Genomic DNA, 16,716 nt, shown 5'->3' on the forward strand with positions numbered 1-16,716 from the left:
GTGACACCCTCTTTTGAGCCCAAGTTCACCATGTTTCCGAATGCAGGGCCCAAGTCTACCTGCCTGCATGGTGTCAGCAGCCAGATACAGTAATATGGAAAACCAAACACACACCTAAGTCTCCCTTAAATCTTTTAAATATAGAATAGCATTGCAAAAATTAGCATAATAGAATTTTAGGTTCACATAGAATGGAAATTGTCCTGTGAATAGCAAAACTTCTGTTGCAACGGCAATCCCACAGCTGTGTCCCTGAGCTCCTAGACACTCCTTCATGGTACATAAGAACAGCCCGCTGGATCAGTCCATAGACCCATCTCCAGCTTCCTGTCTCTCACAGAGGCCCACCAAATGCCCCAGGAGGCACACAAGATAACAAGAGACCTGCATCCAGGTGCCCTCTCTTGCATCTGGCATTCTGACATAACCCATTTCTAAAATCAGGAGGTTGCACATACGCATCATGGCTTGTAAACCGTGATGATTTTTCCTCCAGATATATGTCCAATCCCCTTTTAAAAGCATCTAGGTCAGATGCCATCACCACATGCTGTGCAAGGAGTTCCACAGATTAACTACATGCTGAGGAAAGACAGGTTTTCTTTTGTCTGTCCTAACTCTCCCAACACTCAGTTTTAGTGGATGTCCCCTGGTTCTGGTGTTGTGTGAGAGGGAAAAGAGCATCTCTCTATCCACGTGATCCATCCCCTGCATAATTCTGTATGTCTCAATCTCCCCCCCCCCCCCCGGTGCCTTTTTTCTAGTCCTGTGATTTTCAACCTTTTTCATCTCAAGGTACACTGACAAGGCACTAAAATTGTCAAGGGACACCAGCAGGTTTTTGACAATTGACAAGGCACACTGTGCTGCCTTGGGGGGCTCACATCCCTCATTGGCCCTACTAATAAATGGCCCCCCCCAAATTCCTGTGACACACTCATGGCACACCAAATTCCTGTGGCACACTCATGGCACAGTGGTTGAAAATGGCTATTCTGGACTGATAAGCAGATTCACAAGCCAACAAGCTACTCTAGCAGGCCAGTTTCCTCCCAGATGTGACTGTGTTAAGGAGTGTCAGGTATGCATTCCTCAGCCTGGCATACACCACTGCAGGCCCCTGGTTGTGCCCCCAGCATCCCACACGGATAGTGAGTCCAGGTGAGAAAGGAAAATATAAGATCTCAGGAAATTTCTGGGGCCCCTCCTTTGGATGCTGGGCCCACTTTGTGACCCTGGACCCTTTACCCTCCCTCACACAGCCACTGCTCCACCCAGGGGCAGATCCAAGGGGGGACCATGGGTGCGTGTCCCCCAAACTGTCTGCCAGCAGGCAAGAGCGCCCACTGGACTGGGGAGCAAAATCAGGTGCAAGGGGAATGCCCACTGGGCTGGAATGGGAGCCCAGGTCTACCCAGCCAGCAGACCTGGGCTCCAAGGCCAGGTGGGAGCCCAGGTCTAACTGCCTGGAAGAGGCGGAGTGGGAGCCCAGGTCTATCAGGCAGGTAGACCTGGGGTCCAAGTAGGAGCCCAGGTCTACCCACCCAGCAAACCTTGACCACAGAGGCCCTCAAGCTCAGCCCAGAGCTCAGGTCTACCCGCCTGGTTGACCAGGGCTCCGGAGCTGGCAGTGGTCGTGGGCCCCCCCCAACACGAACACTGGCCCCACCCCTGACTCCACCCACCCCTTGCTCCGCAGGGCCGCCTCAACCCTGACAAGGAAGCCCCTGTGCTGAGCGCCACCTCCGCCTTGCACCACAGAGAACTACAAGCCCCATCATGCTCTTCGCGGCCGCGCATGCTCGCATTCACCAATGGATCCAAGATGGCAGACACGGGGACCGGCGGGTCAAGTGGCTCAGGGACGGTACGGATGTAACCGGGGGGGGGGGGTGATTCCCTCCTCGCGGCGGGAACCCGATCTGCGGCTCTTTTCGCAGCCGTGTAGCCGACGCTGCAGCTCCTTCGACACTACGTGCGGCTCCGAGCCCGGAGTGAAGTTCTACTGGGGGGAAGGCGGCCCTTCCCTTCCTTGATTCCTATTGGCCGCGGCAGCTGCTAATCACTTTCAAGCTGTTCTGGAATTGACATGGGCGGGTGTTGGAGTGGACTGGGGTGGAGCAGTGGACACAGTCAGCACCTCGGAGGCTGCAGTCCTGGCCACACTTACCTGGGAGTAGCCCCGTTGACTGTAATGGGGCTTACTTCTGAGGAGACAGGCATAGGCTTGGGCTCTTAGGCTGCACTCCTAGCCACACTTACCTGGGAGTAAGCCCTATTGAATATAATGGGGCTTGCTTCTGAGTAGACATGCATAGCTTGGGTTCTAATTTTGCATTTGCAGAAAATCCGGTGGCAGCACTGCAGAGGCAAAGTAGTTCAGAAGTTCTCCCCTGGTTCTTAAACTCACAGTGCAAAGGTGCAATGTGACCTTATCCTGTCTCAGACTTGTGATCCATCTAGCCCAGTACTGACTGGTACCATCTCAGGTGGTTCCCCCCCCCCAAATGTGCTACTTTAGATCCTTTTTAACTGAGATGCCTGGAATCTTCTTTGCTTGTGATTAATCATGAGTGAGCTACTCTTGAGCTACAGAACCTTCATATCCTGAAAGAACAAAGAAGTAGAAGGGGTGCTGCCTTATAATGTTGTTCTTAAGTTAGGGAAATGCACTGCTGTGCCATGGAGGGGGACCAGGTGGTGTAGGTGAAAGACACACATCTCTTTGTGCCCTTGCTGTCTTCTCCAGTAGCCTGATGCCATATTGTAATCATGATACACCTTCCTTGCTAGATCTGTAGAGGCTGGAAACTGATAGCACTGTCAGAATTGGATTGTGAGAGCAGGTGCTGAACGATTAGAAGAAGAACTCCTTTGACCCATGTTTGGCTTTTGGCAACTTCTGCATGCTCTTTGTTTATGGATACCTCTTACTTATCAATTCTTTTTTTCTTGCTTGGTTGCCTTCCCAACAGCGGTCAGGTGGCAAACACTCTACGACCCCAGCGGATAATTACTATCTGGCTCGAAGAAGAACCCTCCAGGTGGTGGTCAGTTCATTGCTGACAGAGGCTGGATTTGAGAGTGCTGAGAAGGCCGCTGTAGAGACCATGACGGAGATGCTCCAGAGTTGTGAGTGTAACAAACATCCCCCTGGGGTAGGGAAGGACCAAGGGAGACCCCCAAACCAGCCAGGGCTCAACCCTCCTCCACCACCCTCAAGAGCAATGCTTATTTATTTTTGCTTACTCCAAGCCCCAGGTCCCATTATCATACATGCCCCTGGTCAATCACTGCACCCAATGCTTTACATGAAAGATTTTTATTAAAGCTTAAGGGAGCTTCAATTGCTCCATAAAAACATATCTACATGCAACACAGTAGCTTTAAAAACAAGAAAGATCTTACCTAAAGAGAGGCTAAAACTACCATCTTACAAGTCTCAGTATTGCTTCCAATATCATAGCTGTAAGCTCCCTTCCCCCTGCTCTCTGTTTCCAGGCACCCAACCCCAGGTTTTATTCTTTAAGTTATTAATACCCTACACCTGGTTAACCAACACCCAACTTAAACTATCTTAAAGGGAAAGGGACTTGCCCCACCCCGTGACAGTGAGTTCCCCCAACTTTGTGGTGACTTTGTGCTGACTTAAAATAATAGAGCAGTGTAGTTTTGTAATAGCATGTGCAATGGTCTTTAAACAACACCACAGACAATACAGGTATTTCCACTTTTTGGATCAAACAGGACAACTGCCGCTTTAGGAGCTCTTTGAAAGAGAGATTTTTGGCAGGAGGTGCTTTCTTCCCCTCCTGTAATGACATTATGAGAGCTTGACCCGCTGCTCTGCCTGGTATCAGGTAGAGCCGTATCCTTGCATAGTGTGGAAAGCAGGCAACAGGTCTCAGAGAACTGCTGCTGCACCATGTCACAGGAAGCCCAGCCTGCTGAGCTTCTCTGCCAAAATTCAGAAGAGCTGGACTGCTTTTGGTAATGAATTGGCATCTTCACTTAACAAACAGCAACAGCAAAAGAGCATGCCTGAGATCAAAGAGAAACTATTTGGAGTGGCAGCATGCTGAGATTATTGTTCATGGCTATGCTATGCTTTCGAAGAGACTTGCAACCTGGGACAGTAGCTTTTTGTTATCATTTGTGTTTGATTTTGGCAAGTGGTAATGGGACATCTAGTACTTCAATTTCCTCCCTTATGGGGAGGATTTGAATTTTGCATTGATATGAAGGTCATAATAAGATATACGATATAAGATATACTCGTACTTACAAGTTGATGAATTAAGTTTGTTATTGGTGGACAAGGGAACATCAGGATGGGCATTATGCTTATGATGATGGAGATCACAGTCTGGTTGCATCTATATTCCTTGAAATTGTTTGCACTCTAAAACATAGACTGATCCATCAGCTTTCCATTTTTTCTTCATATATTCTGTAGTATTTTCCTGAAGGGAGAGACTTTATTTTAAAGGAAGTGCTGAAAACTCCACACTAGAGTCCTGGGTTTCAAAAGTCTTTTCCTTCTACTTCACTTCACTCTTATTGCAGCTGTTGGTTGAAGATCCTCCAGCAATTCAGCTTCCCAAATCAGAAAATGACTGATGTAAACCATGTGTGGTGTGTTTTTCCCCCCAGATGTTTCAGAAATTGGAAGGAGTGCCAAGTCTTTCTGTGAACATACTGCGAGGACACAACCAACCCTTTCAGATATTGTTGTCACCTTAGTCGAAATGGGTGAGAATCAGGATTATGGTCAACTCTTAGGAGACTATTTTGCATGTATGGGGAGATAGGAAGGGATTTTGTAACTATAGTAATGGACTAGATGTGGCTACTTCTACAGAAGATATGCAGTTGTTTATTTTGTGTTGGAGCATGAGACTGGGATATTACTCTGTCTGCTTCTCCTCCTTGTTCTATATATGGTGGCTCAGGGCTGAATCCTATCCAACTATCCAGCAATGATGTAGCTGTGCCAATGGGGTAAGCGCTTCATCTTGCAGTGTGTGGGGGGGGGGAGCAGTCATGGAGACCTCCACAAGTTAAAGGAACATTTATTCCCTTACCTTGGGCTGCACTGCGGCTGCATCAGTGCTAGGAAGTTGGTTAGGTTTGGACCCTCAGTCCTGCTTGTTTGGGGCATACATGGGTCATATTTATGTATTTCAGTGCTATTCTGTATAGATTCCTGCAAGATCAGGGAGACTGGAGAAAATATTGGTGAATTAGCACTTTTACAACACAACCTCTGTGCCAGGGCTTCAGTGATGGTTGGGTGGATAGGACTGTACTTTGATTAAGTTTTCTAGAACTCTATATTTTTCTTGTTTATTAGGCTTTAACGTGGAAACTCTCCCTGCATATGCCAAACGATCTCAGAGGATGGTGATCACTGCGCGTAAGTAAGACTCATCTACTATAGAGTTTATTTCTTACTTCATAAGCATCCTAGGAGAAAGTCTGGTCCAGTTATTAAAAAGGGTGTCTGGGTACTTTGGAAGTGTGTTGGGTTGATATTGCTTTAGAATGGCATAGTAGTAGCTGTAAAACGATTGTTCCTGCAACTAGTATGTTACATTAGAGAAGCAGTTCACTATTTTTGAAATGTGAATTCTGGGCACTATGCATTCTTTCAAAATGTTTTTTTTACCTGTTTATAGAGATTGAAACTCTGCTTGCTTCAGCATCTTGTCAGTTGTAAAGTAATTATAGGAATGTCATATGGCTTCTGAAACTGTTGCATGTTTCATTAAAATTTTTTGAAATGTTCTGCACCTCTGAGGCTGTAGTCCTAATACACTTTCTTGGGAGTAGTCTGTACTGAAATCAGTGCAACTTGATTCCAAATCAGATATTTGGGGGGGGGGGGGGGTTTGCATGCAAAGCTGTTTAGTGATTTGGGACTGTGGTGTAGCTAGAGGGGGTACAAAGCAAGGGACCCCACCTTTGGAGCCATTCCAGGCAGTGGGGGCAAAATGGAGGCATACGCCTAGAATGACTCCAAAGGGGGGGGAGGACCCCCTTGCATGCTGCAGTGAGGCTCCCTGCAAGACTTAGTGCTTTGCACCCTCTCTAGCTACGCCACTGACTTTTTCGCTAACTCTGAACTAACTGGCTCAAGATTCATTCTGATTTTTGCCTAGTCATATCGCTCAAACTCACATCTGTAGATCAATTTATTATTGTCATCAAGTCATGCATTTCTCCACCTCTGTTCCCAACTATTTTTTGCTGCTTGAGAGGACAGGGCAATGCACATTGTGACATAGGCTTGTAGATCCTATGGGGGAAGTGGGAATAATAGAGTATGGGGGTTCTGTTTTGGGTGGTAACTCTGCATTCCATGTAACATGTGGAACTTTGATACTCCAGGTTTGGTTGCATGATCCGTTAAATTCTTACATAGTCTTTTTAAAGTATGCTATGAAACACTGCCTTCATTTTTTTGTTGTCTAAATAGATCCACTGTATCAGTAACACAAATTGTTGACTTTGTTCCATCAGTAGAACGTTTTCCTATTGAGCTGGGCTGATAGCACTTTAGAAGAGGCTGTCACCCTGACTGAATTTCTGCTTTCAATTACAGCACCTGTAACAAATCAGCCTGTGACCCCAAAGGCCTTGACAGCTGGACAGAACAAGCCTCATCCATCGCATATTCCTGGCCATTTCCCAGAATTCCCAGATCCTCACACTTACATCAAGACACCAGTAAGTAGCTTTGCCTTGCATAAAAGTTACCATATGCCATCCCTTTAGAATTAACAGCAGCAGAAAGTGGCTTCCCAACAGAAGTGTAATACAAGATTGTCTACTGAATTAAGGCATTGCTTCCTTTTGGAATAACCAAAGTGTTCAATATCCACTTATTCCTTGATTTCCAATTGATTTTCCTTGATCGGTCATTCCTTGATTACTCCTTGAGTGATTTTGGCTGTATGTTGGTAGATGCAAATTGAACCACATAGGAATCACTTCCTGGATTGCCCCCCAGAACCTGAGCATTAAGAGGTTGCATCATCATTTGGGGTGCCACAGGGTTCCATCTTATCCCCCATGCTTTTTAACATCTACATGAAGCCGATGGGAGAGGTCATCCGGGGGTTTGGAGTGGGTTGCCATCAGTATGCTGATGACACCCAGCTTTATCTCTCATTTCCCCCTGATTCTGAGGAGGCGGTTGGGGTCCTGGATTGCTGTCTGGAGGCGGTTAGGGGCTGGATGTGGGCGAACAAGCTGAAATTAAATCCAGATAAGATAGAGGTGCTCTTGGTTTGGAAATCCACAGCTCGGGTACTGGACTATCGTCCTGCTCTGAATGGGGTTGCACTCCCTCTGAAGGAGCAGATTCGCAGCTTGAGGGTTCTCCTGGATCCACAGCTGCTCCTGGAGTCCCAGGTGGCGGCTGTGGCCAGGGGAGCCTTTGCTCAGCTTTGGCTGATTCGCCAGCTGCGACCGTACCTGAGCTGCGCGGACCTGGCCACAGTAACCCATGCCCTAGTGACATCTAGATTAGATTATTGCAATGCGCTCTACGTGGGGCTGCCTTTGAAGATGGTCCGGAAATTACAACTAGTACAGAATGCGGCTGCTCGTGTGGTTGCTGGAGCACGTCGGTTTGACTCTGTCGAGCCGTTGCTTCGGTGGCTACACTGGCTGCCAGTTCCGTTCCGGGCCCAATTCAAGGTGCTAGTTTTGACTTTTAAAGCCCTTTACGGCTCGGGTCCGGGGTATTTGAGGGACTGCCTCCTTCCCTACAATCCTGCCCGTGCTCTTAGATCATCTGGGGATGCCCTTTTGACTGTGCCGCCACTAAGAGATGTGAGAGGGGCGGCGGCCAGGAAGAGGGCCTTCTCGGTGGTGGCCCCCGAACTGTGGAATACCCGCCCCTTAGAATTGAGAACTGCTTCCTCGTTGTTAACATTTCGGCGTGGACTGAAGACCTTTTTATTTCAAAAAGCTTTTAATTGTTGACAGGCTGGCTGGCGTTCCTGCTTTTTTATATGAGAATCCACGGGGTTTGTTTTTTGAGATTTTTAATTATTGTAAATTGTTTTAATGATTCTTTTTAATGTTGTATTTTAAATTGTTTGTAAGCCGCCTTGTGTGCCCTTTGGGCAAAAAAGCGGGGTATAAATTAATAATAATAATAATAATAATAATAATAATAATAGTTCTGAGTTGATGCGTAATCATTGTTTCCTTCCTTTCTGTATGACTTATAGACATATCGGGAGCCTGTGTTGGATTACCAGATCCTACGAGAGAAGGCTGCCTCTCAGAGACGTGATGTTGAAAGAGCTCTGACCCGCTTCATGGCAAAGACAGGCGAGACACAGAGTCTTTTTAAGGATGACGTCAGTACCTTCCCTTGTAAGAGATGTTTAAATTCTATTCAAATGGGTAGTTCATCACGTTATTTCAGGTAGGATTTTTTGTGCCTAGGGCAGGATGTGGGGGGTGCCATTTAACTTGCCACGTGACCCTGGAAAAGTCATTTAAAATAGCAACTCTGCCCTGTAAGTTGTGGTCAGTTAAACCAGTTTCTAATAGAAACCAATAACAAAACCGTGGAAACTGTTTATGAAGCAATGGGCGTTTAATGAATTGCTCCAGTACTTTTGAGAAGTTTAACATTTGAGGGCAGCTAAAACTAGAAGTTGATGGGTTGCCATGCTTATTTTACTGATGAGATACTTAAAGAAACTGTGTAGCATAGTGGCTTAGGTGCTTGGGTACAAATTAGGAGGTCCCCTTTTCAAATTTCTCTTCTTGCATAAACTTGCTAGGTGGCGTTTGGTAATGCCACCCTCCATGGAAAAGGTGCAAAAGAGAGCAACTAAGGGCCCAATCCTATTCAGTTTTCCAGGACTGGTGTAGCCATGCCAATGAGGCGTGCACTGCATCCTGTGGTGGGGAGGCAGTCACAGAGGCCTCCTCAAGGTATGGGAACATTTGTTCCTTTACCTCGGGATTGCGTTTTGGTTGCACTGGAGCTGGAAAATTGGATAGGTTTGGCCGTAAAATGATTACTGGCCTGGGGCACCTTCCTTATGAGGAAAGGCCACAGCGTTTGGGCCTCTTCAGCCTAGAAAAGAGGCGTCTGAGGGGGGACATGATTGGGACATACAAAGTTATGCATGGGAAGGATAGAGTGGATAGAGAGATGCTCTTTACACTCACATAACACCAGAACCAGGGGACATCCACTAAAATTGAGTGTTGGGAGAGTTAGGACAGACAAAAGAAAATATTTCTTTACTCAGCGTATGGTTGGTCTGTGGAACTCATTGCTACAGCATGTGGTGATGGCATCTTGCCTGGATGCCTTTAAAAGGTGTTTGCATGAATTTCTGGAGGAAAAATCCATTATGGGTTACAAACAATGATGTGTATGTGCAACCTCCTGATTTTAGAAATGGGTTATGTCAGAATGCCAGATGCAAGGGAGGGCACCAGGATGAGGTCTCTTGTTATCTGGTGTGCTCCCTGGGGCATTTGGTGGACTGCTGTGAGATACAGGAAGCTGGACTAGATGGGCCTATGGCCTGATCCAGTGGGGCTGTTCTTATGTTCTCCATGTACAATATGAGGATAATAATACTGACTGATAATGACTGAGCCTTCAGTTTGTGTTCTGTCCTCATAACATTCCACTCCCCGTACCTTTTTTCACTCCAATTCAGTTACTTCCTTCCCTTTTAATACTAACTACAAATGCTGTTATATCTGAACCAACAACCATGGTTTATGCTTTCCCTCCAAACAAGAGTGCAAACCAGCTTCAAACTACAGTTTGCGCTTCTGCTTTGGAGGGCAAATACAAACTATAGTTTTTCTGGTTGAAGTGTAATGGCATCTGTGGTTCATGCTAAAAAGGAAGTAAGTGATTGAATTACAGTTGGAAGGGATGCAAGCCTAGGCTTGGCCAAATAACACTGAATGATGGTTGTTTCATGTGAATTGACTCTTATCTTTTCCTTGATCTTGAAGCCTGCAAGGTGGAAAAGTTATCTTAAATAATTTGTGGTATTCTTTATACTACTCTGTTTCCATCCAGACCATGCTTTTTAGGGTGGGTATCTGAGCGGTGATTCTTTATGTGAGACCCTGCCTTATTATTTCCTTCCCTCCAGTGATAGCGGCTAGGCCTTTTGCAATACCGTATCTGACAGCTCTGCTTCCCTCTGAGTTGGAGATGCAGCAGATGGAGGAAACGGATTCATCGGAACAAGATGATCAGACTGACACAGAAAACCTTCCCCTGCACGTGAGTATGATAGAGCTTTAGGGCACAATCCTAACAGGGACTTGGGCCAGCACAAATCCCTTACACTGGCCCAGGAGTGTCACAAAAGTGCTGTAAAGTACTTTTGCATCACTCTGCTGGACGTTGGGCCGGTACATGGGCATATGCCACCCTCCCCATGCCGCTGTGGGCCCCGGGGACAGGGTAAGTTGCGCCGGCTGAGCTCAGCTGGTGCAGGGGTGTGGGGAGGGCAGGGAGTAGGTGGGAGGGAGGCATTCCGGGGCAGGGGGAGGGCAGGCGGCCAGTGTTCTTGGGGGTGGGCAGGCGGGAAGCGGGAGGTGGGGTCAGGACCCGGTGGTTATACCAGATCCTGACCCCCGTTCCCGAGTGGCGCAGAGCAGCCTCTGGCTGCGCTGTTCTGCTTGGATCTGCACCATTGGGGCCGCTGCAGCGCAACACAGGGTAAGGGGAAGCAATTCCCCTTACCTCAAGCTGTGCTGCTTTCGGCCCCAAACTTGCACTGAATACAATGCAGGCCCACTGGCCTGCCTGTTCCAGTGCAAGTTTATTAAACAGTCTCTTGAAGTATAAACAAAATGTCATAACTGGAATATGTTGGGCACATGCACTTTATTTTTGAATTCTGGCTGCAGCATACGCTGTGTCTCACAGTAGGATTTTGGCTGGTGTCGCTCCTCAGCAAGTCTCTTCTGCCAAGGCAGGTGGGCCAATTACCCAGTTGCCACAACCCAGTCACACAGAGTTAGTAACTGGGGAAGATCGCCAATTGGGATGCACAATCCTGTCCTCTTCTTTTCCCAACTAGTTGCAAATAATTGTTGAATCAAAGTGAGAGTCTTGCTATGCAGCATTGACAGGCTTTGAACCTGCCAGCACAGTCTGGCAAGACAGAACATCAGCCCAACTCCCTCAGTAAGTTCTTATGTGGGAGGGGCTAGGGCAGCGGCGCGTCCCCAGGATCACGTTGCTAAGGGGGGCAGCAGGGGTGCTTGTGCCTTACTTTGCATGATGCTGGGCTGCAGCAGGCTGCAGGAGGTGCAGGCAGCCCTGCACAGCGCTCCCTGATGCTTGGAACCTGCAAAAGAAGCAGGCGCAAAGCACCTCCTGCAAAACGGAAGTGCTTTGTGCCCGCTTCTTTTGCAGGTTCCAGGCATCGGGGAGCTCTGTGCAGGGCTGCCTGCACTTCCTGCAGCCTGCTGCAGCCCAACATCAGGCAAAGTAAGGCACAAGCACCCCCCCTCGCTCCTCTTAGCAACCCAGGATCCCCAGGATCGCGTCACTGCCTCCCTCCCCTTCCCCCACCCCTTTAAGGGACGGGAGAAGTGTTACATGAACTGGTGGGTCGCGACCCACCAGTTTGAGAACCACTGGCCTAGATAATGAGGAGGCAGACTGCCCCCAGCATTCAAAGTGAGGGCAACAGGAGGTTTTCCTTTAGCCTCAGCAACTGTTGCTTAGCCACTACTGCATGGTGAAATATTCATTTTGTGGTTGCTGATTGTCATAATCCTTCCTTCCCCCCCCAAAAAAGGAGGTTGAGAGGGTGTAGCAAAGCAGCAGAGAGCATGTCAATGACTCAAAAAATGCATCAGAGAATAGGAGATTAGATTTTTTTCCCCAGACCCCCCCCCCCAACAATAGCAATTGTTGAAAATGTAACTGGAAATGAAGCTTCAGAGAAATGTGGGATGATGCTAGTTTCATTCCAGTTTTCAGCCAGAGTGTGTTTCCTGTTACCCAGCAGAGGGCGCCTGCCTCTCTGTGATTTGCCAATATTGTTAGCTGCTTTGGTTCTTGCTTGGCCTTGTTGCTGTCTGTCTTGTTCTTCTTATACATGGTGGTTCTTCAGCATTGTATCCCAACACTCTTCTTGTCTCGTCTCACCTGGCAGGATGACTCGGGAGCTGAAAAAGAGAATGCTTCAGTATTGCAACATAATGCGTCCCTTTCGGGCAGCCGAAATGGAGAGGAGAACTTGATAGACAATCCCTACCTCCGCCCAGTGAAGAAACCCAAGATCCGCAGGAAGAAGTGAACTGTGACAAACTGATAGAATGGGCTAAGAAGAAGTCTTTGGTCTTCTGCTGGTCCCTGTGCGTTTGAGATGTGGCACAGGTATAGCAGAAAGATACTGCTGGTTGTGGGACACAAGGAAAGATGGTCTCTGATTGGCTCTTTTTCTCTCTGTTGTCATTTAAAGTGAAGGCCAAAACACTGACCCTGAAGCTCTGGATACCATACAGGTTGAAACCCATCAGTCTGCTCCCCTAAACAGCATGCTGCAGCTTGGGGTGCCTGCAGCAACTCTTTGTGCTTCAGATGGACCTTCCTTTTGAAGACTGGAGGCAGTACAGAAGGCTTCCTCATATGTCACCAAACCTCATGGTACCTCAGAAGGAAACTCATCTCTCCTTTTCTGGTTGCCTGCTTTTTGTAAGTGCTGCATATACTGGAGTTGTGACTACACTGTCACAACAGTTGCTTCCTGATGTCATTGAGATCTTTGGTTTCAGCATCAACCTGGCACAGGAGCTTTAGGAGAACAAATGTGTGAAAGCAGCCCTGGCAGTTGGCAAGCCAGAAGTTAGGAAAATTGAAAATTATTGTCTGAAGCCCTTACTGTTTTCTGTGGCCTTTTTCCTGTTCTTAGGTCTCACATGTACACATTAAGATGCATTCCTTCTGATTTGTTCAGCCTGGCATGTAGTTACAGACTTGAGATTTCTGTGGCCCTTTGTGATGACAGTGTATGCAGTATGATTGGACTTTCCCTTTCGTGATTTTATCTGACCCCAACCCAAGACACAGCGTAGTGGTGGCAATGGACACTGGTTGACTGTCAAGAGTACTTGGGTGGGCTATTGTATAGGAGAGATTCCGTTTGGTTTTTTCCTTGCTGTATGAGAGAGTGTCAAGATGCCATTACTCTTTGATCTCAAATCACAGTAAAGCCACACTTAGGGAAGTTTTGTAAAAGTTAGATCCTGTTTTAGCTGTGAAAACCTGTCACATTAATTCACTTTAACTACCACATTGCTAATACTGAAGGGCTTGTTAGCCACCAAAATGGGATGCTGACCATTAACTGCAGATTGTGCTGTTTGGACAGAATGATGCTATGAGCTTGTAGCTTTGCAATGGGTCTCCTGCGAAACATTCTGAACCTAATTATATATGTTTTTCTGGCCTTCTGTGGTTTATCTGTATTGCCCCATAATGCATGTTCTATTTGCAGCCGTTGCTTGGTATCACTCTCTGCATAGGTTCACTTGTCCAAACTGGTGGGAAATTCAACAGGGCAGTTTTTTCCTCTTTCAGTCACTCCTGGTAGTGAACCTAATAACAAAAGCCCTATCGTCAACATCTGTTTTTCTGTTAATCCCCCCCCCCGATAATTCCTTGCTGTTTTGGCTCATTGCACTGAATTTTAGGATTCCTATTAGAAACTCATAATGCAAAGTTGCTCCAGGTGATTGGCTGTTTATCTCTTTTCCCCTTGATGCTGACTTCTTTTCTATTCAGCTCACAAACACCTCTTAACATAACAAATTTTATGATGCACGGAGGGATTAAATTTAGCAGCATTTCTGCACTAATGTGTGTGTAAGCAGAGTTTTCATTTACATCAAGATCTGTTTTGCAATATCCAGCTGATGAAAGAAGAAGATGGTTTAGTTTGGTGTCTTGTTCCCTGTTCCGTCTATGTAGTTTGAAGTTCTAAATTGGACTTTGACATACTAGCAATCCAATCATTGTGATTCTTGCCATTGGTGGTACTAGCCCTTCTGCTGGATAGCTGGAGCAGGGTTTTTTTTCCCCATTGCTATTTTTAAAAAGTCCCTTGGGCAGAAATAATTCTATCCAGTAAGACCTTGGAAACTCGGCTATGAAACGTTTTCTTTGATCAAAAGGTTCTTAAACATGCCATGTCAGTTGTGCTGATGTATGTGTGTAGAAAAATGTAAATAGAAACAATTGTACCTTGATAAATTTATATATTTTTGGTCACTGGCTAGACTTTTTGATAATTTTAAATAAGGGCAACCTAAAACAAGGAGGGTGAAAATACTTTATTTTTTTTCAGCTTATAATAAAATTGTGCCTGTATAAACCAAGTTGAGTTTTTTTTAGTTTTCTTACTAATGTCATCTTAGATAGAATTTGATTATCAGTTCTCCTGGATATGGCATTCTTTTTTTATTTGAGTGTCATGGGTAGTTGCTGTACATTTGTACCATTGACTAACCCTCCGTCCCCATCCCCTCAGGGTAGTGAAATATTTGAGTCCGGCTAAGATCTGGTTTGGCTCACAGGACTCTACTTGTGACTCTTTCAAAGCACTTCAGGTTTGTGGGACTAGCTCTTTGAATTCAGAATTTAGGGGGTTGATATTTTAAACTTTTTAAAATTCAGGCCAGATCTCTCTCACACACAAATACACGCTTTATATCTTGTCTTTTCCTCCAAATAAATTGATTCAAAGCAAGTTTATGTAAATTGCTTATTTATTTTTTAAGAAGAATCCTACCATTCAACAAAATCCTTCCAAGGTGAATATTAAAAGTTTTTTTTACGGATGTGTTCAATAATTTATTTATATTTTTCTCATTTTCTATTGCAATAACAAATAATAGAAATGAAGGAGAAGCATTATTAACTAAACATAATATAAAATCAAATGTCTTCAAAAATAATGATATTATCCTTCTGGGTGGTACAAAGCTATCAGGCAGAAAAGAGGCTTTTGATAATTAAATTATGCCCATGTTGGCATGCTCTTGGGTGTCCATAGAATTGTTGGATATCCAGTCTTTTGTTTTCAACCAGATACATATGATGAAAGTAAACAGGATAGGAAAAAGATAAAAGGGAGACAAGGAGAGGAGGAGTTTCTGTGTGTTAGCAACGTAAGAACTTGGAATTAATAGAGTATAGAGCTGTTACTTTGGGAAAATATTGTTGAAGGCAGCTTTTTGCCTATATGAAACAGAATAGCAGATTAAAGAAACTGAAAAAGTGTCATAGGAAGGAGCCCTGTTGAAGGAAGATTTTTAGTGGAGTTGCTCAGCAGTGAACCTTAGGACTCATCTTAATGATTGCAGTATAGAGTTGATGGTTCATACCAAAGAAAATGTTGGCTATTCAGCTGCTATTTTGCTTCAGACTGAGATTATTACAGAACAAAATAAAGACCAATTAATTAATTCTCAGAATAAACTGCCATAGAAATATGACTCAGACTGGGATTCCAAAGGCACTTCTTTCCATGTAAGTCAATGCATTTAATTCACTTGGATGAAAATCCGGGCAGTGGCAGATTTTGCCTGGAGGTCCTAGGGAGGTGCTCTAAAACTAGCACCCTCGTCATTTACCCTGGCATGCACCTCCTCTTTGTAGCAGGAGGAGTGATCCCAGGGTTTGACAAGGTGAAGCTTACTATTTCCATTTCCGTTGGAGGGTTCTCAGTTTCCCAGAGTTGTTTACTTCACTGCATGAGATTAGTTGAGTCCTTGGGGCCTTGACCAAATAAGATAGAGCTACCAGCAGCATCAAGACAGATAAAAATTTCTGCTTTTATGTAACCGTTTGGTTGACTACTTGCACATCGAAGTGTTTTATTCAGGTCTCAAAGGAGGATTTCACTTGCAAGTATATTGACTTTAGGAGGAAGAGAGAGAATTGACTTCCCTAATAGAGATTTTTCTCTCAAACAGTACAGTGGTTTCTAAAACTATAAACAACAGCTGCTATTTGAATCTTCAAAGGGAAATACTGAATGGATGGCTCAACAATATGGTTGCCATTAAAGGAGGAAGTTGCGTACACCTTACCTTTCTGGAGCATGAGACAGAGAGAGGGCTCAAGGTCAGGATTCTAGGAGAGGGTTGGGTAGAGGTTGTTGCCATCAGCATGCCAGTATCATTGTAGCTATGTCTTGTTTTTATCAAGCGATATATCATATGGTTAGGTATGCTTACTCGTGTCTTGCCATGGAGAAAAGGAAACAGTTGATGCAAGCGAACTGGCTGAAGCAGAATCTAGACATGATTGAAGAAATTGTGGCAGTTCTTATGCTTCCACAATCTTTATCAAGTAGGTAGAAGTCGAGGCAGGTTCCTTTTCTCACAAGTTGGGCTCAGTCCATATGATGGCATTGAGCTATGAGTTTTGGCCTGTCTATAGCTGAAATGGTTGTCAGTCCCCACAAAGGTGAGTTGTTCCTGCACTTCAAAAATATCAGAATTAACATATTTCACAACCCCTTTCTTTCTTAGTTTAGAATAACTTAGAAATAACCCCATTATTTCTTAGTTTAGGCACCAATCATGGTACTTTGCAAAGTTGATGTTCAATATTTTGTCTCTTGCTGAGTCAACTAGTCCGGCTCAGAGTTTTAACCAATCATCAGCTCAAAGATGGGTTTGAAT

At 45.4% G+C, this 16,716-nt stretch overlaps 1 protein-coding gene across 1 annotated transcript; it reads left to right on the forward strand.

Annotated features, from left to right (window-relative positions):
* The first annotated feature begins 1,798 nt into the window (after positions 1 to 1,798).
* Positions 1,799 to 13,556, forward strand: TAF8 (TATA-box binding protein associated factor 8). Its single transcript, XM_066626407.1, has 8 exons — positions 1,799 to 1,867; positions 2,976 to 3,132; positions 4,654 to 4,752; positions 5,354 to 5,416; positions 6,605 to 6,729; positions 8,244 to 8,391; positions 10,155 to 10,288; positions 12,180 to 13,556. Exons 1-8 carry the CDS (start codon positions 1,799 to 1,801, stop codon positions 12,321 to 12,323), a joined length of 939 nt encoding a protein of 312 aa, XP_066482504.1. The 3' UTR covers positions 12,324 to 13,556.
* The last annotated feature ends 3,160 nt before the right edge of the window (positions 13,557 to 16,716 follow it).

This window comes from Tiliqua scincoides, chromosome 4, assembly GCF_035046505.1.
Source record: "Tiliqua scincoides isolate rTilSci1 chromosome 4, rTilSci1.hap2, whole genome shotgun sequence".
Taxonomy (NCBI): Eukaryota; Metazoa; Chordata; class Lepidosauria; order Squamata; family Scincidae; genus Tiliqua; species Tiliqua scincoides.